This window comes from Cydia strobilella, chromosome Z (genome assembly GCF_947568885.1).
Source record: "Cydia strobilella chromosome Z, ilCydStro3.1, whole genome shotgun sequence".
NCBI classification, from domain to species: Eukaryota; Metazoa; Arthropoda; class Insecta; order Lepidoptera; family Tortricidae; genus Cydia; species Cydia strobilella.
In genome coordinates this window covers 19,904,780-19,932,361 of record NC_086068.1, presented here as the reverse complement: position 1 = coordinate 19,932,361, position 27,582 = coordinate 19,904,780, and the positions used below count along the sequence as shown (strand labels likewise).

Sequence of the window (27,582 nt, the reverse complement as noted above, 5' to 3'; positions counted from 1 at the left end):
ATAAGGTATCAGTATAATACTTAATAATTGTTAGAATAAATGAGGTATTAATGTAATAATATATTTTGTATAGAGTACCTTGGGCTGCGACACAGGTTTGTCTAGAGGGGCAGAGGCGGGCGTAGACGCTTCGACTGGTGCAGCGGTACTCTTGCGCACGCCGCCTGGCTTGCTGAACCGACCTGGTGACAATTCACATGCCCTGTTATTTTACAATTGTTATATACGGATGAGCACGCAGACGGGTTACTTATAACTTCTTTATCGTATTTATTTCAATTACATACAAGATATATACAGTGGTACTACGTAATAGTACATTATGATACAAGTGTGCTAAGTTGGTCATTACACACGAGGCGATATTGTGCGAGCGAGCTGTAAGCGAGCGCGTAATAAGAAAGCCGATGTGTGTAATGACCAATGCACACGCGTTTCATACGACGTTTTTCAATACACTTGCGAGAAAAAAAAGAAACTTTCATATTAATCAAATTTTAATAGTTAAAATAGTTAGTATTGTGTGTTACATCTGTCATACTCGTACTGCCGGCCGGCCCTCGCTGGCCCCGGCCGCGGGCGGCGCGGCGGACGGGCCGGCCGGGCCGCGCGCCGCGCACTGCGCAGGCGGTCGGGCGCGGCGGTGCCCGCCAGTCCGACCAATTAAAGAAGGCTCCCTTTCCATGCATATTATTAGCAATCAGTTAGCTTCTTAACTCAGTCGGATAATATAATGAAAAAGCACGAGTGGAATAATACACTGAAAGAGCACGCGTGTTTAATATCTAGGATTATGAGTCAAAAATCGGTGGAATAAAAACGTCGTTTTGAGCAAGTGTGTTGAAAACGAAATTATTTACTTACTTCGGAAGCCTAATAAAACATCGAACCATATTATTCTGTTTAAATTAAGTGCCTAGTGTTATTAAGCTTATTTAATAACACTACTTAATTCAAATAGAAGGTTTTCATACCATAAGCATAACTATTTATTAATCTGTGCCATAAGCTGGCTTACCATAGGTACGAATAAATGATCGTCATAACGCACAAACCCGAATAAAAAAATTGTTATTACCTGCGACAGTATTTAGAAAAATAACTAAAATATTTAAGCATTGGAAATATCTTACTATACTTGTTTGCACTTGACTTGACTTGGTTTTTAATACTATTAGGTATAAGTTTTTTTTTCGAGACTATAACAGATCGTATTATCCCATCATTATCATTACCAAATGGTAAAGTCCATAACCAAATATGCTCAGTACCCACTCACTCAACCCACTTACTTATACAAAACTTTTACACTAGCATCTAGCATCTATGCTAAAACAAGATACATAGGTACTCGTATTAAATATTTACTTTTTGCTTACAACATTAGCGTGGCAAATCAAACAGTCGCATAGCAAAAACAAAAACAAATTGACTTCGCAACAGCAATAATCTTATAATCATAACAAGATATATATATATATAGTGTGGAAAAAATTATGGGCCCTGATTAAGTGCCTTAAACCCTTAAGTTAACTCGTTTTACTTAAAGGAAACATTCCTTTATTTTTTTAAAGAAACAAAACTGCATTCAACGTTTTTTTAATTAGCGTGTCTCGCCCGGGAATCGAACCAACTAAAAATTCAAAAACATTAATACTCATTATTTTACTCTACTAGTGGATACAGTTAATGTTAATGAAACATTTCTCCAAGAAACATTATTAGGTCTTACACTCGTCTGTCGTACGAAATATCCATCAATCGAATATTTAGTACTCAAGAATATTTTTAGACAAGCGAAATCGAAAAAAAATATTAAAAATCTTGGAATGCAGGTTTGTTTCTTTTTAAATATAAAATTATGTTTCCTTGAAGTAAAATGAGCTAACTTAAGGTTTTAAGGCACTTTCCCTCCAGGGCCCATTAATTTTGTCCACCTGTATATACGCCCCACTGATGCTGCTTGTGCTAGACGGTTTGCTATTGAGCCATAGTCCCACGTGAGCTTAATCTGCAATATAAAAGAAAAGAAAGAAAGAAAAGTAACTACCTACCTAAATTTCAAAATGTTATTTCGTATACATAAGTCACGAGAAACTCATTGGATGGCTCTAGGTTTTGAACTTTGTTTGGAAGCTACACTTGTTCACTTGTCTGTCATTAGTGTAACTTCCTCTAAGGACATGCACATATCGAAGAGACTATTCTTCTACCACATCGACTAAATACCTATACATATATACAGGGCCCGTACATTTCATGCCGTTCACGCAAAAATGACGTAATTTATAACATACAGGGAGTTTTCTTATAAATACAAATTTAGATACCTAATCTATTGACGCGTAGAAAAATAAATACTTGTTACGTAAAATACACTGTTAGAAATCAAAAATATGTATTATTTAATATACTGACTAGGTAAGATTTAGAGTTTTGAATGATTCACGGTTAGTGCAGAATTAAAGAACACATTGCTGCGGTCAAGAACAATGACGTTCGCAAGTCAGCTATTGCTCAGCATCTCCTTGAGTCGGGTACAAATCACTGGATCGAGTTGCATAGTCCCAAGGTCATTTCGACAGAACGCCACTATATACCAAGATTGGTAAGAGAAGCCGTTGAAATTCACAAATACAAAAATTTCAATCGTGAAGATGGGTTTAAACTGTCAAATGTGTGGAATCCTGTGATTTGTTTGTGTAAAAAACCAGTGATATCCGAATCAAACACGCGTAGTGACACCGTGAGTGTAGTGTGTTTGGACAGACCAACGAGTGTGAACGCGACCGGACCAACAAGTTTGAATGCGACCGTTGGTAACGTTGAAAGTGAACGCAGCCGACGCGCAAGAATGAGGGTAGACAGAGCGCTGTCTACACAACTTTGACACCCACCCGCTATTTTTAGTCACCCGTGAACATGATGCATGTAACTGCGTCGAAATATCGGGAGCTCACAAATAATACAAAAGGTAATCACGGTCTATATCCCGGTCAATATAAGTCTAGGTAAGATTTAGTTGAGTCAGATGGAAGTCAGTTAGACGTTTCTGTACTGATTGTCAAGTATCTACATATATCAGTTAACTAAAGAGGTTGACAAATAATTAAGTATTACGAAAAGACTGATTGGAATCATACTCTATATAGCGTGACGTCATTTTTCCGTCAACGGCATGAGTAATTACCTCTAGCTCTTGTAGAAGATTCGTGGGGAGGTTCGGTGGGTGCGCTGGATGTAGTGGAGACGCGCGCGCGGGCACCGGGCCGGCCCTTGAAACGGGAAGGCCGTGTGGGCGCGGCCGTGGTGGTGGGGGCCGGTGTGGTCGTAGTGGTGGTCGTGGTGGTTGTGGAGGTGGTGGTCGTGGTTGTTGTGGGCGTCGTCGCCTCTTCAGTTGTGCTGAGAGCCTCTGTTGTGGATGACTCCTCGTCAGCGGCAGCGGCGGTGGTACCCTCAAAACCGAGATCGTCGACGGTTGGGTTGACATCGTTGTTCAAGTTTTCACCTGCTAAATAAGCATATAGATCGAGAGCGACCTTCTCCATTGCAGTCATCGTTGTATATTCCGTAGTGTCCTGTTCATATGGGGTCGTTTGTTTGTAGTCCGAGGGAAGTTTCGAGTCGTCGATTATTTCTTGGAATCTAATTCCGCTTGGCAAGCTGTGCCCTTCCCGTACTGAATCTTTGGCATGCGAGGGGTCTTTGGTAGGTACACCTTCAGGTATTTCAGTAGATGTTTTACTTTCGGAGGAATATCTCGTAGGTGGCTCTTTGTATTGAGAGGGAATGTCTCCAGAGTTTGTCTTAAAGCTGTCTAAATCGACAAGTTCTGAGCTGGGCCGCCTGAAAGAAAAAAAAACATTTTACATGTACACATATTATAATGTGGAAAACATATTTTTGAAACAAAGTGCATACCTTATATGCGCTCGGGTCCTGCTTCTCGTTTGGCCAATAGACTCGTCAGCAACGTTGTCGATCTGCGGCCGGCCTCGCTGCCTGGTTGTTTCTGAGGAAACCTCTGGAACGTAAGTGGTCGAACTGGCAGGCGTTAAGTTGCGTCCGCGAGGTGGGAAACGTGTGCTCGATGGTAATCTACAATGTTAAAGAACATTGCGTCAGCCAAATAATAATAAAATATTCGTAATACTTATATGATCTGATTTTAATATATTGTTTATTACCTGTCTTCTTCAATTTCCTCTTCAACTGGCGCAGGTGCAATCGTGCGTCCTCGCAGTCGGCCTCTTCCGGAAGCTGGCAGAACCTCATTTTGGTTATCAGATGTAGCTACAGTTGTTGCACCAGACCTGTCTATAGAACTGTACTTGTTCTTGGCCTTGGTTTCTTTACCTATTTGGTTGACAGCATCTGCTTTTTGAGGGCCGTCGTGAGAATTGTGGACAGGTGCGGCAGTACTTGAAGAGGTTTTGTTTTCATCATCTTCGTCATAATAGTAATAAATGTATTCATATTCATAATCCTGCCCATTTGGACCCTTTTTGATTTGGATGCGAGAGTGTTGTTTCTGCTCTGAACCCGCTGGTTCTAATTTTACATTTGATGACAACAAACCACTGTTTATGTCATCTATGGTATCGAAATTGATAGGAATATAGTCGTATGTCTTCTTCACAGCAGGAGGTGCAGTTGTTAAAATAGGTTTTTGTGTTGTTGTACGGGATTTGTCACTTAATTTCCCTGATTCAGACATGGCTTCTAATTCTATTTTAATTTTTGGGTTAATATCTTCATTTTTTACATTCTCTTTAATTTTAATATCTTCTATTTTAGATACCGGAATATCGATCTCTATTGATTCAGCTATTTTACCCTTCTGCACTTTCCTAAGTACTACTCTTTTATCTTCTTCGATTGATACGATACCTTCTGAGGTGTGTTTCCCGCCAACTTTACCATTCACTATTTTTTTATTACTCTTATCATCTTCTGGTCTAAAATTTCTATGTGATGGATGTTTTTCAGGAATCTTATGCGAGCTTTCAAAATTTCTTATTGGACCTTGTTGATCCGCGCTGACTAAAACATATTCTTCACCTTGTCGAGGCTCGGTAATAATCTGTACCTCAGCAATGGCTTGGTAGACTGTGCAGACTAGCAAACATCTGTAACAACAAACGGAAACATTATAAAGTAGATAGATACCATGGGAAAGTAATGTTCTAGCGATAAGATCCAACAATTTATGAGTCAGCAAGATGACATCTGGCTGTTGCGCCTTAACAGCCGCGCAGCCTCGCGCCGAGACACAAAGAATGAGTAATCCACATTTCATCACTCCGGTCCCGGCGCTTGGCGCGATTTCGCTAGCATTCCAACAGATATGTCAAGTGCGCTGGAGTCGACGCTGTAATTTATGCACTGCTTGCTTACATCCCAACAACACAAACACACTAAACAACTAAATAAATGTCTAAGTTCTTTCGTAACGTTTCGGCACATTTGCGTACCGATACACACGTATCAATAAAATATCTGACATGCAGTTGCAATTAAGTGCGCAAAGAAATACTGAGAAACCGTATGATTCTAGGTGACTAAAGTCGAACATTGCAATACACTGTTGGAAATAACTGATGTGGTCGTGAGATATGTTTGCGAAAATCAGAGCGTGGGTGTTTATTACGAATACTATCTAATTCCACACAAGTGCAAATCGATGAGGTAATGTAACATCGCTAACACTTTCGCCTATAGAGATTCTCACGCGATGTATGGAATTACACATTGCGGCGTTTTTGCCAATAGTTATATGTCTATCAACCTCGAGTTTTAAAAATAAAATGCTTAACTACATGAGTCTTTAGCACTTCCGACTCCAGAATTTAAAAAATATAGATTTCGACAGGTAAGGTTTCGACTCACAAGGAAGGGTACCCAACTGTCCGGCTCCGATTTGATTTATTTTTATATATGTTATAGAGTAGTCTAAAATAACAGACACATATTTTTTTTAGCCATCCAAACTCAACCTACTGGGAGAAATTGGCCTCCAAAGTACTGAAAAGTGACCAAACCATCTAACTTTACTGAATAAAGAGTTTTGCTTAAGCAAATTGCTAGTTAATTGCTGGTATGATTATATGTTGGAGAACTTGAAAAAATAATGGACTCGTGTTTTGTTATTGTGGTTGGTACTTTTTTTTAAACACTAACAATTATTGAGCTATATCTATTGTTTACCATGATTAATCAAAGATGGACAAAGATTTACCACAACTTTGAATAATAAGGAGTGAAAATTCCCAATAAAAAAGCTTGAAACCCGCAAAACTTCTATGCACTTGACGTTTTAAAAGACCTCCATTTACACTAGCGCCCCTAGCGGCGAAATTAAACGCGGTAACCCTCATTATTGAAGTTGGAAGAAATTACTTCCGCGTAATTTTGCTACAAAGTCATGCATTTTGCTACAGTCATGCAGCGGCACGCGGAACTGAGGATGGGATACGGCATACGCCAGCGATGGGCGCGATATTGACACCATTTTGCTACAAACTGCACTATGTATGTATTTACTTAACCGGAGGTGTAAACGAACGTGTTTTGTGGATTTAGTTATGAGTGTTATGACCCATTTTAATTTAATCGGCATTCTAGAAAATAGGTAGGTTATAAACTGTAATAATTAGATGTCATATATATATTAAAGAAAAAGTGACGAAGCCCTCCAGTGGTGAAGGCCAGTTTCGAACCGGCGTCTTTAGCTATCGCGGCTAACGCCATGAACCCCTAGGCCACCTCGCCACGGCGGTACCCGTCCCAATTTCTCGACTATATGCCATCTTAGTAAGACTAGGCGTCTTTGACCAGCTCTAAGGGAAAGCAGTGCGCGCTTGCACCTCCTTCTCCTCCTCCTCCTTGCTTGCGCTGCTTGGCGAGGTGGCCAGAGGTGTTAATATGATGACATCTATTATTACAGTTTATAATTTATATATATTAGTGTGACTACTTAAAAAACACAAATCAAAATATTTAATAAAATAATTTGATTTGTTTTTAAAACTTGTTCATAGATGGCAGCACCAGTCTCTCGCTATAACGTAATTCCGTAAGGAATTCGTGGAGGTGCACTGCTTGCCCTTAGAGCTGGTCAAAGACGCCTAGTCTTACTGAGATGGCATATAGTCGAGAAATTGGGACGGGTACCGCCGTGGCGAGGTGGCCTAGGGGTTAATGGCGTTAGCCGCGATAGCTAAAGACGCCGGTTCGAATCCGGCATTCACCACTGGAGGGCTTCGTCACTTTTTCTTTAAGAGGCCGGTGTCGATTTTAGTCGCAAAAATGTAAAATTGATAGATTTAGTCGATGAAATTGTACACCTTATGTTACCAAATTGAAATAACAAGTACTGGTTTCTATTAGCACGTCTTCTTATCTTGCCTTTTATCAGATCAATTTTTTGAAAACGGACTCACTAAATTAGTAATGTTTTTTTTTCTGAAGGACGTTTAGGCAAACGCGCGTAAAGCACTGATTTTGTCGCTCTTATTTATAAATTTCGTAAAGTTTGGACTGCTAAAAGTGGTAAATTTGTATTATGCATATTCTGTACTTGACCTTTATCAGATTACATTTTTGTTATATGACTTAGAGTTCGAGGAAATGAAAGTTAAACGAATTCAATTTTCTCCAGAAATTACTTCAAAACAAGTGACAATTTCTCTGAAAATCGACTTAATTTCAACGTAATTTTGATACTTAAACAATTTACAACATTTGCTGAAACTATTCTTATACATCAATTTGTATAATATACCACCATAATTGTTTGATGAATTTTTAAAAACTAACCCTTCTCTTCATATATTACTGGTGACGCACGCTCGCGACCTCATTATTAAAAGGCAAGATGAGAAAACGTGCTAATAGAAACCAATACTTGTTATTTAGATATTACGTAACAAAACGTGTATAATTTCAACGACTAAATCTATCAATTTAAAATTTTGGCTCTAAAATCGACTACGGCCTCTTAATATATGACATCTATTACAGTTTATAATTTATATACAGTAGTGTGACTACTTAAAAAACACAAATCAAAATATTTAACAAAATAATTTGATTTGTTTCCAAAACTTGTTCGAAAATAGGTAGGTATTAAAATAGGCTTGATAGTCGATGATAATTATTCCGCCAGTGCAACCGGACCGGTACATGCGATATACCGGTTCCAAGAGTTTCAATTTCACTGGATGTAAGGTCGCACCGATCACAAGGCTATGTGATCGTACTTATACTGACACAGGTATCAATTCATCGCGAAAGGTTTACGAAGTTCTATACCTACACCGTACTAGGGTATCACAGGCAACCTTTTGATTTTTGTAAAGCTAAACATACATCAGACATTCAGCACAGTAAGCGTCCCAACTTAAGTACCTACCCACTTCGTCATAGGTATAGGTACTAACTGTATATTATAGAAAAGTGGATACCTATGTTAAGGCACCGACTGTATCTACTATAGTATAAGTCTTAGTTCCTTACAAGTCTAACAGCCATTTGTATGTCTCAGTTCACATGAATTAGTCACGACATCTGGTTTTAAAGCCATACGCTTAAGCCATACAAGTGCTTAATGGTTATCAGTGTAAGTAATTATAACTTAACTAGCGACCCGCGTAGTTCAACTAATTTACACAAAACCTTTACAAATTAATATACATATAAAGCTTCCTCTTGAATTACTATCTATTAAAAAAACCGCATCAAAATCCGTTGCGTAGTTTTAAAGATCTAAGTATACATAGGGACAGACATACATACAGCGCTGCGGAAAGCGACTTTGTTTTATACTACGTAATTTAATGGCGTCTAATGCAATTAAAACAAGTAACTGTAAAAATCAGTTTTTGTGACACATACTTTTATTGCTGACTGTACTACTTATTATTTATCTTTTAATCCTTAATATCCTTTAATAGGTACCTTCCGACTGCATCATCAGATCAGCTGCATGTTAGCGTTAGTAGTTAGTACAATAGTACTTACTCCAAATTTCAATTGAATCAGATACGTACCAGGAAGTGGTTAAAATGTTAGTTACAAGATTTGAAGCACAGATAGGCATACCAAAATACATACCTATTTGTTACTCGTATAAATATTGTAATTAAGTAGATAACAGGTACCAAAGGATGTCACGTTCGTGTTAGACCACTTTTCTACCCGATTGGGAAGGGGTGAGTTAAGGATGACTCACGTTAGACCGGGGCGTGACCGGGCCGGAGCTTCCGGCGCGTTGTTTTCTATGGAAAGCATTACGTCATGACCGGGGCTCGGGAGTGCGACGGTGCGGGCACGGTACGGGCCCGGGCCGGTCATGCTATGTGCAAAGGCCTGACATCCCGGAGCCTCCTGACAAACCATTGCTCTTGGGGTGGTATTCCACTTGTTGAAGATCTGTGTCCAACGTGCATTGCGTCTCACTCTCTCATTAAGCAAAATGTGAAACGCAAATACACGTTGGACCAAGATTGGACAGATGGAATACCACCCTTCGCAATATGCATGCCCGGGTGTGTCGGAATATATTTGCCAAAATAAAAAGGTTGCAAAACGTCATAAATTTGTTTCTTAAATATGATGGTTTAGCTAATTCGTTAATTGGTCGGTTTATGTTCATGACATCCCGGGGCCTCCTGACAAGCCAGAGACTCAATTCTTCTCTTGGGGTGGTATTCCACTGTTCAAGATCAGTGTCCAATGTGCATTGCGGCTCACTCTCTCATTAAGCAAAATGTGAAACGCAAATACACGTTGGACCAAGATTGGACAGATGAAATACCACCCTTCGCAATATGCATGCCCGGGTGTGTCGGAATATATTTGCCAAAATAAGAAGGTTGCAAAACGTCATAAATTTGTTTCTTAAATATGATGGTTTAGCTAATTCGTTACTTGGTCGGTTTATGTTACTTGGCGCAAAGAGAAGTTAATCAACAATGACTTTCAATCTCTTTAAAAAAGCACATTACCATAATCTATTTTAGTCACACTGGCTCTACATTTTACTTCAGATAGTTGATAGCGCCAGACAGCCAGTTGCCTAAGAATTTTTTTGCCAATTTTAATACTTCCGTTCATTTTTTGACTTAATTGCATTGAAATAAAAAATGTTTTCAAGAAGCAGAGTTTTAAGAAGTAAAGACTGCCGTTTCAAACATATACCTAGTTGGAATATCATATTACAGACAATGAAATAAATTATATAATAAGTATACATGTCGTTATGTAAGATTTATTACAAGCGATTTAGCTAAGTATTAATTTGACTCTTACGTAATAAATATTTAAAATAAGGGAAAATTCCTATTTAAAATACCTTACATTTACAACAAAAAACTAATTCATAAATACCTATAAATATTTTCCAAACAACGCTGTCATCCGTTAAGATTCATGCAGTCTTTATTATTTACTTTTCAATGTTAGGTGTTGCTACATGAAAGCTAAGTCCCAACACGGGCGACTCGGATGTATACGTCAAAATTATATAGGTTAGATAATGTCTTGATTTATTTTGTGAAATATGGAGGTGTTGCTGAAATGTAATTTAGTCGGATTATATTAAATGAGATGCCTATTGATGTTACTGCTTGTAAAAATAATTCAATAATGAACATGTAGGTTAATAGGGAATATTACACAAAACTTTGCGTAGCGGGCGTCACTAGCACAATAAAAAAATCGGTTTCTGCCTCTCTATCACTCTTGCCTATTCAATCGATAGAGAGGCAGATAAAGAAATTTAGATTTTCTCGGTTCGCGGTAGGCCACTTGTAAACAGACCTGAGAAACAAACCGCCTTGATCATAGACATAGTATAATATACAAGTAGTTATAAACGCGCTACCGAGCGACCGGGGGTAAAAGAAAGAATATTCATATAAAATTTGGCAGCATAGGATTTTTTCTCTTTCACTCTTATAAATTCGGTATTTCGCCATCGCCTCCTATATATGATGCTACCCAGTCGGTGATAGGGACAAAGCATTGCACTATTTTCTCTTTCCTCTTATAGGAATCGCAATAGGACTATCTTTCTCTATCATAGAGTGTCAGTGGGCCTTGATGTATAATGTCAGTGAAAACTTGTCAAAAAACTGTTGAAGGCCTAGTATGTATAAGTTACTTTATGATTTAGTATTGTGCACCAGTGCTGCACTCTGGCGGCAGAACATTACAGTTATACTTCCTATTAAAATGCCTGCCTGCAAAGAGTACAAACATCATATTATTTCATTGTATTACTCATAAAGGGATATTTATTGCTAACTGCGTGTATTATACACCATAGCGTGTAAGTAACGTATACATACTATGCCTTAAACAGTTTTTTACAAGGTAATTTGTTAACAGATGGCCTACCGCGAAACGCAATAATCGAAATTTTGTTATCTGCCTCTCTGTCGATCGAATATGCAAGAATGATATACAGGCAGACCGAAATTTCGATTGTCGTGTTACGCCGGTTACGCGGTAGGCCCTGTGATTGTGCTAGTGACGCCCTCTACCTATGCAGAGTTTTGCCTTTTTTCTGTCTAAAATTACCCAAAGGCACTAACTACTGAAATAATACAATAGTACTCTTCGTATATTTTATTGTTCTTTTTTAATATTAATGACTAAGACGTGGAACGCGTAATTTCCTTAGGGGAGCCGCCAGACATCCAAAATAAAAATTTCATCTATGTGCCTCTCCTCCGCACAGATATATATAAGATCGATAGAGAGGCAAATAGATGAACAAATGAAGTGGTTCGCGGTTATAGCCCTGACTGTAAAGTATGAAACCAGGCATACTGCGTGTGTAACAATATTAAACTACAATTCTGCCATGGAGTATGCTCTACAGCTGAAACGTAAGAAAGCGTACAACGAAACTAGTGATAAATATAGATATTTTTTAAACTAGTCTAGAATTGTAAAGAGTCTGTGCGGAAAGAGAAGAGTCGTGGAATGTATAGGTCCCAATACATTCCACAACTCTTCTCTTTCCGAACAGACTAGACATTATATAGATATTTCCTATATATTCATTAAAGCTAAGGTGGTTCTGCTGTGGAGCATGAGTAGCATGACACGAATCCCCTAGCCTGATCCTCTAGGGATCCTGGTGAATTTGGGGCCTGAACCCTCAAGCCGTAAAGCTGCAGCGTTTACATTACGGCAAACATATATAATTGTTAAAGGTTTTCTTGTTGTTCAAACCGCGAGTTCTCAGTCCGGTCCGGGGCGAACTACTAGTTATATATCAAACAACAAAGAATAAACATTTATTGAATATATCCTGCTTAGACGTGGCTGCTACGGTCTTCAGGATTTGATTTGCCATGTGATCATCGCTTTCCGGTTGCAACTTGATGCCATCGAGGAATGTCCATGGTACATATATGAAAAAAAAAATGTTTATTATACCATTCATTGTACCTATCACAATACCTAATACTACTAGAGGGCACCTGTAACATTATTTTGGCTATCTGGTTGTCTATATCAGGCATTCTCAAAGTGTGCTCCGCGGACCCCTAGGGCTCCGCAAAGCCTCTGTTGGGGCTCCGTGAGAATACTTGTAATAATAAGAAAAAAAACAGTTTTTCTATAGGTATATCTGGTCCATAGTGACGAACGAAAATTTTAATTTGGGGCTCAAATATATCCTGCTTAATCGGTTCAGTAGTTTCGGAGAAAATAGGCTGTGACAGACGGATAGACAGACAGACAGACAGACGCACGAGTGATCCTATAAGGGTTGCGTTTTTTTTCCTTTTGAGGGAACGGAACCCAAAAAAATAACTTCTACTTAACATAACGCTGTTTCTTTGTAAATAATAATATTTAATGTATCTACCAATCCTATGATACGACCTCTGTTCATGGGCTCTGCTCGTTTGCCTCCTATATTTAAAAAAACCGGCTAAGTGCGAGTCGGACTCGCGCACCGAGGGTTCCGTACTTTTTAGTATTTGTTGTTATAGCGGCAACAGAAATACATCATCTGTGAAAATTTCAACTGTCTAGCTATCACGGTTAATGAGATACAGCCTGGTGACAGACAGACAGATGGACAGACGGACAGCGGAATCTTAGTAATAGGGTCCCGTTTTTACCCTTTGGGTACGGAACACTAAAAATAACTTCTACTTAACATAGCGCTGTTTCTTTATACATACTGTATAGTATTAATATTTAATTAATCTACCAATCTTATGTCGATACGACCTCTGTTTATGGGCTCTGCTCGTTTGCCTCCTATATTAAAAAAAAACCGGCTAAGTGCGAGTCGGACTCGCGCACCGAGGGTTCCGTACTTTTTAGTATTTGTAGTTATAGCGGCAACAGAAATACATCATCTGTGAAAATTTCAACTGCCTAGCTATCACGGTTCATGAGATACAGCCTGGTGACAGACAGACGGACAGACGGACAGCGGAGTCTTAGTAATAGGGTTCCGTTTTTACCCTTTGGGTACGGAACCCTAAAAAGGGGCAAATGCGAGTGGGACTCGCCCACCAAGGGTTCCATACAAAAGTATCTTTTTTTTACGTTAACTTAGAAGTTTGATTTTTTCGCTGTCAAGGGGCTATATAGACCTGAGTAGGTATATGATTTTAATTTCAAGTCTATTCCTCCACGCGTTCACCAGATAAAGGGTCTTGAAATACACTCAGACAGATAGACGGACGGATGGACAACAAAGTGATCCTATTAGGGTTCCGTTTTTTTTCCTTTTGAGGTACGGAACCCTAAAAAATAACTTCTTCTAACATAGCGCTGTTTCTTTGGACATACTTGTATGGTAATATTTGATTTACTCCGCTTCTTACTTATTTCAGTTCCTTTTACATTCTTATATATAGTCCTCCATATCGTGTCCGACAACGGCGACCTTTACAATTTCCTTTGATGAGCACGTATATGGCTCGCAAAACCGAATTTTGTCTTAAATATCCGGTCGCACTGTGCACAATAAAGCTTTACGTTCTTACATAATACGTGAAAGACAAGTCTAATGCATACTAATAATATGTAGGTATTAAGGTCTCACAAAGGCGAAAGCAGGAAGCTCTGTCCGTCTGGTTCCTATACTAAGCTGATTCAAGCGGCACTACACTACACCATATCACACCTATTAGCCATACCTTACTTAGTACATCTTATGTTGTTATGTTACTGACGCGCGGACCGCGCGGTAACACGATACATTACATTCAAAGTGTTCTTGCATATTTATTCATACATTTGGTATCTTTCTAAACATAAGATCACTATTCTCTCTCTTGACATGTTTATTTTGCTATTCGAAAAACATGACAGCATCAAATATGTAAATGTCGTAAAAAGTATATAAGTAAAAAGGCTTAAGAAAAGAGCCCGCAACATATTATTATTATTTGTTAGACCCTTTAGTCTCACTTCAGACCTTTGCTTCAGACCAACTACACTAGAGCAATAGAAAGGTACAAAAATGAAAAGTATTTTGTTTTGTTTTTGTATGTTTTTGTATTTTACTTTTATATACATATTGGAGTTTTGAATGATTCACGGTTAGTTTCACTAGACTACAAAATTACAAAAAAATATTGTATTATTACAAAAGGTAATCACGGTCTATATCCCGGTCAATATAAGTTTATATACATATGACGCTGCGGCTGTGGAATGAGCTCCCATGTCGAAGTTTTCCCGAGGGGCTACAGTATGGGGTTATTCAAAAAAGGAGTCACAAACCTACATATGTGTACCAAATTTCAACTGGGTCATATGAAAATAATCAAAAAAATTGTCGTCGTAGGTCCAAAGCTGCTTAAGGAGCCCGCAGCAGCCTCTTCATCTGCCGTTACGGCAGCAAGGGACAAAATTTTAATTTTATTCGGCCTTTCCATTTTTTCTCCTAGTTATCACTATCAGCAAACAATTATTTGTGACATTTGTCATAAACAGTCCGTTGCTCGGATATACAACTAGTTTCGGGTGGCCCTGACGCCCCGGCCCCGGAACGCTCCGGCGACGGTGGCGCTCCTGATAGCCCCTGTGTCGGATCGCTCCGGCCCGCCCCGGTCCGGTCACGCCCCGGTCTAACGTGAGTCATCCTTTAGGGTGGTTTTATTTCTAATATGACTATGTTTCTATGCTAATACCACAAAATAAGGAATAGTCTTAGTTAAAGTAAAGTGGCAGTACGCCAAATTCTCTGGCACATTTTGACGTGTGAAGTGTAGTGTGGTTAAGATAGTGCATTCCAATTTCCAATTTGTCATCAGCCTCAAGCATGGAAATGGAACAAATAGGAAATATTATTCCTTACAGGTAGGTAATCATTAAATTTTTTGTCACTGCTACCTATTAAATAATGGAAAACCACGTTTACTTACGATAAACATACTTTATTAGCATTAGATTAACAACTAATTATTTGACGCATGCAAAATCTAAGTAGGTAAGTTAGATGTAAATAAACAAATTCTATATAAGAGATTGGCCAATGCTCTGACTGCTAGTAGATGCAAGGCTAAGCTCGTTATGCTTCTTAATTAAGTTACCAACTCGGCTAATTGTCGTTTTGGTGTAGGCAATAGGCATTCTCGTTTACTTGACTTCAAAACGTTGCTAATTATAATATAATAGTAAGATTGTAAATCAATAACAGCCAACAGTTCAAGATATTTTGTTTGGAACATTAGGAACGTTATTACTGGGACGTAACGTAACGTAACCGACCTATTTCAATATTGAACAATAGTTGAGTTGGCCTCTACGAACTCGTAGTATAGCGCGGGCGCGGGCGTAGCGTTCCCTAACGCTTGTAGCCCCTGCTGTACTGTAAGGATAAGGATGCTTATCCAGAAACCTACCTACAATACCATTACCGCTTATAATATTTATTTAATGTTACATAACAGTGCAAATAGTATTCCATTTCATTCGCACTGTGCAGGTATGTAATTTTTGTACGACGTATAAATTTCTAATAAGTCCTCAGAATAAGTCAACAACAAATGTACAATAAGGTCAATAATTAGTCAACTGTCAGGTCTTAAAAAACTTTTAACCGTATCCGTATTGGCTGGCTAAATATTAAAGTTAAAAATACATCTTTTATTCTTAGAGGTGATATGATAACTCGAAATAAAAATATTTGAACAATCTGCGCGAGTCGGGCCCAGCATCATCGTAATCGAACGTATTTGAGCAGAAAAATCGATTGTTATCCGTGGGAGCTATTTTACAGGCGGCAGTAGATCAAGGACCGAACACATTTCCCACACGATACTTTGCAAGTGGATAGGTATGTACCTACTTGCTGCCGCAGCTAATGTGTGTAGTAGCTAGGTATAGCTACGGATTTTCCAAGTTTTGCAGACAAAGCTAAAAAATATTTTCAGATTGAATTGAGGTTATTGGTTGGGTGAAACTTCATTGTCGTCGTCAAACTATATACCTACCATCCAAAATATCGGCAAAATAGATACACAACAAATACGCCTTCATTATTTGCCAATTACTGTGTGTCTAACTTACTTGTAAAAAAGTAGATACCTACTAAAATTCAACAAATAACTACTGTTAGCCCCCAAATAGTAAAAACTTATTAATATATCACCTCAAACAAAGACATATGACCAAATATACCTTAAAAGGCAATCTGCCGCCCGTATTCCTAGCGAGGACCGATTGACGCTCACCTAATACCAGTATGATAAAATAAAAAAAAATCGTAACACATTGTCATACGAGTAAAGGGGCCCACTGACTATCAGTCCGCCGGACGATACGGCCTGTCAGTTGTTCGGAACTGTCAAATTTTTGTTCTAACTGACAGGCCGATATCGTCCGGCGGACTGATAGACAGTGGGCCCCTTATGAGCGTGGTATACGCGCAGGCCGCAGGGGTAACGGGCATATTGTCCCGTTTTATTCTCTAGAGAATAATGGGCTTTACGGGCGCCATTGAAATTGTAAATTTGAGTTAAAAAACCCGCTGCTCTTCGGTCATCAGGTTCGAATTGTTCCGAATTGTCCCTCGTTACTATTGTTTTCTACGATAGTGAGTTATCATACTTCAAACTTCAACATATTCAGTAAATAGGCCACAAGGGCAACATGAAATTTACATACAAGCAAAAATACACATTGCAATAATTATAAAAGCCAAGCCAAGACGAGCTAAGCGAAGCGCCAGGGCACTACCTACCTTTTCTCAAAGCGCTTCGTCGTTTTTTTGAACAAGCGACGGCCGTTCAAACGCGCCATCGCATACGCGATCCAAATTCAAGATCTCATATTTTAATTTACCTAGGTCTTATTAGTGACAACTGACAATACATTTAAATTGAAGAAAAATAAGATCAAAATGTGATAAAAACTTCATTATTTTCACAGTAAACTAAATTGATTCCGAGGGCAATAACAGGTCATTACATTTCAAAACAGCACTGAAGTTAGCCACGAACTTCACTTTGTATTTAAGTTATGACGTATGCGCATTCTTATCGACCGCGCAGTCTTAGACCACCCTACCCTATGTTTATTTGTAGTGTTATAATTATGGATATCACTGTTCAGCTTGTATTCATGGATGTTTTTCCGAACATACCTACATAATATTCTCAAGCATGTATTGAGATGCAACGGTAAGAATGTTAACTTCTTTGAATTTCATTCTTAGGGATACTCGAGCGCCCAGTACATAGATGGAAGGTACAGCTCGTTTTTGCAGCACAAATATTGTCTGAATGTCCGCCGCTTTTCCCCACAACAGAATTCCATACGACATAACACTGTGGAAGTAGCTAAAGTATACCAGCCTGGCCGTCTCTACGTTTGTCAGCTGTCGTTCACTTTCACACACAATTCGGCTCACTGCATAGGCAGCAGAACTAAGTTTGCCGGTTAGAGTGGCTATATGTGCATGCCTTTGCAGTTTTGAGTCTAAAGTGACTCCAAAGAAAACCGTTCGATCTTCAAATTCCAGCGTAACACCTTTTATTTTAATCTTGCTGTTGTTTACCTGCTTGACGTTCGGCAGCGTAAATTTGATGCACTTGGTTTTCTTGGCGTTCAAAAGTAGGTATAGATGTGTTTTAGAAGTACCGCACCCGGCGTCAGTGGTTTACGGACCTCGGGTAAAACCAAATTGATTATTGTCAAGCAATTCATTTCTGTTAAAATATAACAAAAGTTGATTAAGAATAAGTTTCTCGAAAACTATGCTTAACGCCGGTAGTATTGAAATTGGTCTGAAGTTAGTGGTCTGTTCTCAATCCAGATTTAAACAGTGGGATAATTTTGCTGTATTTCATAATATCTGGTAAATTTTCAGTATCAATGCATCTGTTGAAAATCTCAGCTAAATAAGGTGCGATCTATTCTACAATAGAATGTAATACTTTTACTGATAAGCCTCAGAGATCTTCCGTTTTATTTAAATTTAATGATCTGAAAGTTTTAAGAACTATGTTCGGAGTGACATTAGAAATTGTGAAAATTTCTGTACATTCCGCTACATTTGTCTTCAGAATTTCTTCAGCTACCACGCATTAAAATAGGGAAGTGTGGCTTTTAAAAAATATGCCAAAAAAAAAGACACAATTGGCTGAGATTTTAAAAAGCTATATGTACTTGTACACTTGTACAACATTAGGTCAGTTATAAGGATAGAAACCTTGATTCAGTAGGTACCTACCTAACACACGCCATACGTATTTGTTACCTCTATTTTATACTATAATAAAATCTATGATTTTTTTATCTCGTAAGAAGATAATCCACACAAAATATTTATTATATATTATAATTTATAATAATATATAGAAAGAAGTCTAATATTTAGTGGCATTAAAAACCTATCGATAGCATAAGAAGTCGCGTATTTAGTATTACAAAAGGTTAAAGGATGACTTACGCTCGAACGGTCCGGGCCCCGGGACGAGGCTTCCGACACTTATTTTTCTGTGACAGGTGATCGGTGATCACGTGATGCTTTCTATTGAAAACTGAAGCGTCGGACGCCCCGGCCCCGGCCCGGGCCCAGACCGTTGTACCGTGAGTCATAATTTAACATTAAATTATATAATTACCCACTTATACCTACCGGGAAACATTATTATATACTAAACTGCTAAAGATGTGAATATATTTATCATAACATTCCCATTCTATACGAGTACAATAAACACAAGGTACATACTCGTACCTACCAGGAACTATGTTAATAGCAAAAATAAGTATGTATAAATTGTAGTAGATTGCCGGTTTATTTAAAGTTGATATATGTACCTATTTCAAGGTAAAAATCAAGTTAGTCTCATTTAAAGTCTTAATTAAGTAATCACCGATTACTGATCTGGAAACGATTAACAGTGATTATCCATTATATGTAATATTATTAGCGCTGCACGGAGAAACCCGGATCTGAATAATTTCTCTATCCGGGTGTTAAGATTATACAATCAACCAGTTATCATTATAGTACATTGTGCAACGTGGGGGGTAAGTGAAATATTGTACGAGAGTATATTATATTCTCTTTTATTTACTTTTTAAAGACTCTAGTAACAATATTCTTACCCCCGGAGTTACAACCAATGTTTTTCATCACACTTGGGAAGAAAAAACAAAATTTTAAGTGAAATTATTCTTAAATACGGTGACATTTCAAACATTCGTCCGCCATATTAATTTTTTTGGTAGTTTAGGCATCGAACGCACAGCTATCAACATTCAGCCACAAATGAAAATTGTGTAAATATAATTTTAAACGGCTATTTAATTAATCAAATTAAATATTTTTAAGCATAAACACCAAAAATAATTTATATACGTCAGTTATATAAATACGTGAGTTATAGTTTTTATTTTCAGAATTCATAGCTCCCGCGGGAACAATATAGGCCTTTGTCCTTCAGTAATACACCTGCATGAAATAAGATCTTTTTCGAGCAGGTGTGATGAAGAAATATTTGTTAAGTTATTAGCTACTACACTACACAAGCATGTCAAAGATTAATGATGTTTTTAGGGTTCCGTACCAAAAGGGTAAAAACGGGACCCTATTACTAAGACTTCGCTGTCTGTCTGTCTGTCCGTCTGTCACCAGGCTTCATGAACCGTGATAGCTAGACAGTTGAAAATTTCGCAACACCAACAGTTAACGATTATTATAGAAATGGTTGTGCATGAAATATTATTGTCCGATTATGCCGATTAGCACAGTGTTCAAGGTTCGTACTTAAAAGGCAAAAAAATATATTGAGAAAGGTTTCCTAATAAAGTGACTTTCGTAAGTAGATACGATTGTAAGGCATTTATTGGGCTCAGTCACGCAGGTTCGGTGTCATTGTAAGCATTAACAAACTTTGGAACCTGCAGGTAACGATTGAACTGGAATTTTTAAACACATGGAATTAATGTAAACAAACTAGGTACTGTCCCTCGGTGGGCTCGCACTTGCCCGGTTATTTACTTTTAGTTGTGCCTGTCTCTCTAAGTATATCGGAATCGGGAACCACTATAGAGGAAGTAAACAGTATAAAATTTCTAGTTGCACACGAGCAAATAAACAAAAAAAATATCTAAAAACTGTTACGCATTATCCATACTATCAGAGAAATGCTCTGAAAATATAATATACTATGGTAACGTAAGGCTAAATAGACCTACTTTTATATTATACACATAGATTTAAGATTAGATCCTAAGTATGCATGTAATATTGGTATGCCCCCACGGGGTCCATGTGGAACTACCAAGAATTTGTAATACCTATAAAACCATGGTTGCAATAAATAAATATGAAATAATTATGAAATACGTGTATCCGCTATTAACCTACGGAGTTATTTTCTGGTGTAATTCTGTGGATTTAAATAAAACATTCATACTACAAAAAAGATGCCTAAAAATAATGTATCGCATGAATTTTAGACTCACTTCGAGACGTTTTCCGAGAGACACGCTTCCTTACACTGACAGGAATCTACATTTTAGAAGTAAGCTTATTTGTAGCCTAATTATTTTACAATGCATGTGCTCGAAAAGTGCGTTTCCTACGGAGCCATATCATGCGGAAAATACTACTTTTCCGCACTAGTGCTTTTTGTTTTCAATTTTTTTTTACAGTACATATGGTGCTACTTTCTCGCACTAGTGCGGAAAAGAGCACTTTTCCGCACTAGTGCTTTTTTGTTTTTAATTTTTAAATAATTAAACTTATTTGCCATGATATGTTTTTTTATTTACTCCCACAATGCATAGTAAAACATTGTATGATACACGTGCATAAAGATGATTTCCGACTTGTATTCCTTTATAAAATCCGCCCCTCGCCCCTCGCCCCGGCCGCGGGCGGCGTGGCGGGCGGGCCGGCCGGGCTGCGCACCGCGCAGGCGGTCGGGCGCGGCGGTGCCCGCCAGTCTGACCAATTAAAGAAGGCTCCCTTTCCATGCATATTATTGGCAATCAGTTACCTCCTTAACTCAGTCGGATAATATAATGAAAAAGCACGAGTGGAATAATACACTGAAAGAGCACGCGTGTTTAATATCTAGGATTATGAGCCAAAAATCGGTGGAATAAAAACGTAGTTTTGAGCAAGTGTGTTGAAAAAAGATTTAAGAGTAAATATGGAAAGTACCATTTAAGTACCAAAGGTTTTTTTCTACTTGTCGAGTATAATCTGTGTATTACAACACTCAACCTTACTCTTTTCAACATTGGATAGTCTATGGACTTCCGACTCAAGCATAAGAATTTTATCGATACGGTTTAGTCAATTATAAAATTTTTGAAAATAGAACTTCATACATTTAGATAAAATATTTCTTGTTTAAGGAGACTATTCAATGCAAATTAGCCTGCTTAAACACGCTGCTGCGTCGCATCTTCTTTGTGATTGGTTGGCCAAAAAAACATTTTATTTTATGTTGTAGTAGAAACAATTGCTTCATAAGTCGCATAAACGCGCATGTGACACCCTTCATATTGCAACATCCATACCCTACGAAAACCGCTTAGCGTTGCTTGTTGTTAGTCTCCATAGGCTACGGTGGAATTGAATTTAGCGCGCAGCAGGTACCAGGGCCTCAGAGTTACGAGGTGTCGTTGACCAAACCGCCGGGGGCGCCGGGCCCGGCGGCCGCGGCCGGGGCGCGTACGAGTATGAAGGTATCGCGGGCTGCGGCAAGCTCGCGTATCTTAGCTGTATACTTTTGGTTTGTCTACCTATATGATTTTACTAGTTGAAAGTATATTTTTTTTGTCTCGTAGAAAAAGTATTGTATACAATAGTGATATAATCAAGCTTTTCAAGCTTCGTTGCTTAAACACGGTACTCGACTGAAAAGCTCTCTATTAAATCACGATTGTATTAAATACTATTCTCACCGGCCACATTTTTGTTTACATTAATTCCGTGTGTTTATAAATTCTAGTTTAGGTATTCGCTAAATGAGGCCGGTTTGATTCACTGCCGGTTCATTTTAACCGCCGCAAAGGTCACTTCGTCTACTTACAGAAAAGGCAGGTCGAGTTCTATATATTTACCTACGTGACCGCGTAGTTATATTTCCTGCTTCTATCTTTCTATCAAGGCGATATTGGTTGGAGACAATAACTACAGTGTCCTGCCACAAGGTCCGCTCGGGGGAGCCGGCGCGAGGTCGCGGGTGAACGTGTGCCGGCGTCCTCGGGCCACCACCAGGCCCCTATTTCACCACGGTGCCAGGTGCGACAATTGTCGACATCACTGTTGCTGACGTCACAGGCCTCCGTGGGCTACGGTTACCGCTTACCATCGGGCGGGCCGTATTCCTGTTTGCAACCATCATTGTATTATTAAAAAAACTTTATAATATCCGCAAAAAACAGGTAATGTGTCGGAATTTCGTGACAATTGTCGTGTGTGTTGTGACAATTGTCATTAGCTTTGCAAAATAGGTAAGTACTTATTTATTGGCGATATAAATTTTTTATTTATTAAAATGTTGGTGGCAAACAAGCCCACCGCCCGTCAGTGGTTACCTTAGCCTATGGCCTGTGACATCAGTAACAGTGATGTCGACAATTGTCGCACCTATCACCGTGGTGAAATAGGGGCCAGAACACGCCGCTATTCGTACAGATTAAACTTTTATGCCTCATTAATCCGCTTACTATGGCAAATTTTGTAAATTTTGTTCAGACGCCATGCGTATGTAAGATGAAAATTAACTTCCTTTAAATTGCCAACATAATACTTAGGTACCTACTACGGCAACAGGCAACTATTATAGGATCCATAGGCCGATGCAAACGGACAACAAAAGGACTTAGTTACTTAAATGATTACATAAAACTTCATATGTTTTCATGAACTTTGTATATTCCTCATTCTAACGACACCATAATAATGAGAGAAAATAACTGCAATTGTGTGGTGTAATACAATGTAGGTACGTAATACGTAAATGTATAAACGTGATAGGTAGGAGTGTGCACATTAACGTAACTGGTCATTACGCAGACGCTGTGAGAAGATGATTAATGAGGGCTATCGTTTTTTTGCTCACCAGTTGGCGCCTCTGTTGATGGTGGTCCAAAAGACTAAAGAATAGTTGTCAGTCATTGAAGTGACAAGTGACATTTGACATTTCGAACTATGGAAAAGACCACCATCTACACTAGCGCCCCTAGCGGCGAATTCATACGCGTTAGCCCTCATTGCTGCAATGCGTCGATCGAGTGGAGACATAATAATAAACCGAACACCGAACTGGTCACAGAAAGTTGTTGGGCGCGCTTGGTGCGTTGCATTGTTTTTACTTTCGAATAAAAAGTAAGAATGGCCTATGAATCAGAGGATGTACTTAATAAAAATTCTCTTGCAGTGCGGTGTAGTGGCTATATTTCGTGTTGGCACGGCGCGTGCGCCGCATACAGCGCCGTGCCGCGACGCGACGGCGGGATGCTAGCGGAATATCTACACAAAAGCGGACATCAAGTCCTTCGTTCGAATTCGAATCATAATCTCGTCGTTCGAGGCTATTGAACGCTAACACTTTATACCTATTAGATACCTTAACATACTTATATATGATATAATGGATTAATGTGATACTGATATGTAATAATTTTACATAGGTAAATATTATACACCGTGGGCTCGAATAACCCGACAGATTTTAAAGGTGTATTCTTGACCATATTTTAGAGACTAAAATGTCATACAAGGTTTTCTGAAATCGGTCTTGTTTTAGAGATAATGACAATTCTTGTAAACATTTATTTCTGTAATAACTCAGTAAGAACGCCTTTTTGGCTGCGACGCTGCCACAATGTTACTTGGTTTAGACATACCTACTGACAGACATTAAAGTTTAAATTATTTTTTTTAAATAAAAATAACTATTTATTTGTTGTTAATGTTTTTTCGCCAAGGTGTAAAAAGAAATACGTGTCGTGTCGTGTTCAGAAAACACACATTCACACAATTTTTTTTGGCGAATTGGGCACGTTAAAACTGTATTGTAACATTGGCTACGTCTCACTGCGTAATTATGCGTAAGATTTAGTAAGAGCCGCAATTTCGTTTGTTTCGGAAATCTTAGCACTATTATGACACTCCAATGAGTAACTTTTGTATACAGACGCCTAATTTTGTATGCAATTGAATGGAATCTGCAGTTTATGACGTGAAACAAAACCACCGCTTGGCACATATTAAAATCCACCTGAAAACGAATCTTCACAATGCATGGATAGGAAATCCCCAAAACCAGATCTAATTCATTTAATTTACGTTTTATGTTATGCTCTAATTTTTATGTGAAATTTGGTAACGTATGACTGGGTAAACAAAAACAGTATTTGACAAGATAACTAAAAACAAAAAAAAATATACATTTATAAGTACAAATGTTAAAAACTATTTGAAGAATAGAAGACTAGTTAATTTAGTAACTCAGTTGACTATTTACAAAGGTTGTTTAATTCTTTTCGGTATTTGGCTGTTCCAATCCGCGTATTATTACGCGCGCGTTACAAGTTTACAACTATCCTATTATAGTTCTAATCACGACGCGAGTGTTAATTGTTACGTGACCGTAATACAGTAGATTACTAACTGTAAGGTTGACGAACTTAGTACAGGTACCGTTTAACATTACGAATTGCATTGCTGTTCACTTAAGGATAACTTGTAAGTACCAATACCAAATGTAACCCAGCAAGGCCATATGAGTTTTATGCGAGAACTATAACAAATAGCACACAACTAAGTACCGATAAACAAATTGCCAATTGTTGCTGTATTTCTTTAAATGTGTGATGGACTCAAGAAAAAAATCAAGAAAAAGAATCAAGAAAAAAATATTGCATATTATAAAATAAAATAAATATGTAAGTACATACAAGAATAGGGGTTGGTAGTGATGGACGTGATGGATAGACACCTTGATACTTGCTAAATAAGTACGCTTCCTCAAGCGGAAAATCAACTTTTACCACAATGCCGGGTGAACACGTTTCGCAAACAGGAACTTTGTGTGCGTAGGTAAGGCAAGCCGACTGAACGATCGCGACTCCTGAGTTGGGCAGATACCACACCCTTTCGTTTCGAGTTCTAACTTTAAAAAGCATGACATGTAAGTAACACTAGAATATGCACAACTATTTTTATTGCGTTCTAAAACATAGAAATAAAGAAACTGGGATTTAACCAGATTTCAAGGAAAATAGTTTTGAACTGCCCTGAAATTCAAAAGTCATATTTATGATTTTGGATAGGTAGGTTTGGTTGTTTTTATTTTGTTTAAGTTGTGATAAGGCGTTATATATATGTATGAAATGTTAGTGTTGTTTTCAATATATATACAATATGGTTTGGTACTGACATCCAACATATTAATTCCAAACGCATTATAAAAGGAATAGTATTTTATATTATCCTTTTTGCAGTCTGTCTTTTTTTAGTTTTTTTTCTAATTTTAGTTTTATGTTTTTCTTAGAATATGAGACTTATGAGCAGAATTCGTGCATCTCCGACGTCTCAGCCATGAGCCAGGTCACAGGTGCTGTGGTTAGTTATGTGTACAAACAGCGAGAGTTTAAAGTGTTATACAACTGGACCTTGACAAAATATGGCTTAAAAATATACTTGCTTAACAAACTTAATGTAGAAGACACTTTACTGATTGCAAATCCTTAGTTTGTTAGTGAAAATTGAAAAATAGCTTTATAAATGCCTACCTATACATGATCGCATCATCAGAACTGGATTTTGAAAAAAAATGGGGCCAATGTGCAACTATATACATTTAAACAAAAAAAACATACAAAAAACACGATCAAACTGATAACCTTATCCTTTTAAGTCGGTTAAAAAGCCGGTTAATAACCTATGCCTAAAACTGGAAACTAAGGGTTGGCCTAAAGCAAAGGGGGTGCAAAAAAAGACTGACAATTTTTTTAGTAGGTACAATAACATGTCTGTTCTGGCGCTCGCCGGCACCCCCTTTGCTTTAGTCCAACCAAACTAAGGCCTAAATAAAATTATTTAAAGCGCAGTATAAAATAATTTATATCAGAAAGTGTAGTGCGGTGATAGCACGAGTCGAAGAAAGTCAGCTAAACTTGTCCGCGCGGACGTGGGAAGAGCGAATGGGAAATGCGTTCCGATCCAGTGAGCCTGCCGTAGACACGTGTGTACATCAGCTCAGCCAAACTCAGCAGGCGATGAGAACCTGCGCTGTGCGCTCGGGCTCCACTTCGACACGTGCAGCCGTGCAAGCTAGTGCATCTCCAATCACACCTCAAAAACGTGTCTTTGATATATCTGCTATTTTTGTTTTGCTCTTAATCTTTTTTTAATACTTAATGAATGAAATAAAACTATGGAAATGGATTATATCGCGTATATTGAATTTATAATACATCCCGACGTTTCGAACCCTTTACAGCGTTCGTGGTCAACGGGTGACTGAGGAAAAATTACAAAGTGCAAAAATACCCACATACTAAAATAATGAACAATCATAGACTACAAACTTTAAGGCTGGTTGTACATGCAAAATCGGTTCATAAGGCTAGTTATACACTACAATTATTTTCAAGTAAAGATATATATATATACGCGATAAAAACTACGCCGGCTCCAACCCTACACCACGGACCCGAGAAGATTTAATTCCCTCCTAAATTGTAGGAGGGTATCCCAATATGGGACCGGCAACAAACTCGGCGGGACACATCTTTTCAAAACATATTATACTCAGAATGTCCAGCATCATCCAACACTAAGGTCTCACAGTCTATGTCTCGCTTGCTCCTTTATCAGATGGACTACAGGATCCCAAGCTGGTGGTAGAGAAAAGCCATCTTCCCTATTAAAGTTTGGATATTTCTTAATCTCAATGGCCTCGCGCAGCATTCTGGGTATGTAACGCTTCTCCTTGGCAAGAACCAGAGGCTTATCAAACTTGATTGAGTGATTGGCTTTATCCATGACATGATTCTCACAGACTGCAGACCTAGGTCGACGGTGCTTGACATCAGCTATGTGTTCTTTCACCCGAG

General features: G+C 38.3%; 1 protein-coding gene across 2 annotated transcripts in view; it reads right to left on the bottom strand.

Moving 5' to 3' along the window:
- LOC134754185 (mucin-5AC-like) overlaps window positions 1-27,582 on the bottom strand; it is a 72,474-nt gene that overhangs the window by 11,795 nt on the left and 33,097 nt on the right. For both annotated transcript variants that reach the window (XM_063690319.1, XM_063690320.1), the window contains exons 3-6: window positions 4,188-5,129; window positions 3,922-4,098; window positions 3,191-3,846; window positions 79-182 (exon numbers count right to left, since the gene is read on the bottom strand). In XM_063690319.1, coding sequence (XP_063546389.1) covers window positions 79-182; window positions 3,191-3,846; window positions 3,922-4,098; window positions 4,188-5,129 — 1,879 coding nt within the window. The remainder of the gene's footprint in view (window positions 1-78; window positions 183-3,190; window positions 3,847-3,921; window positions 4,099-4,187; window positions 5,130-27,582) is intronic.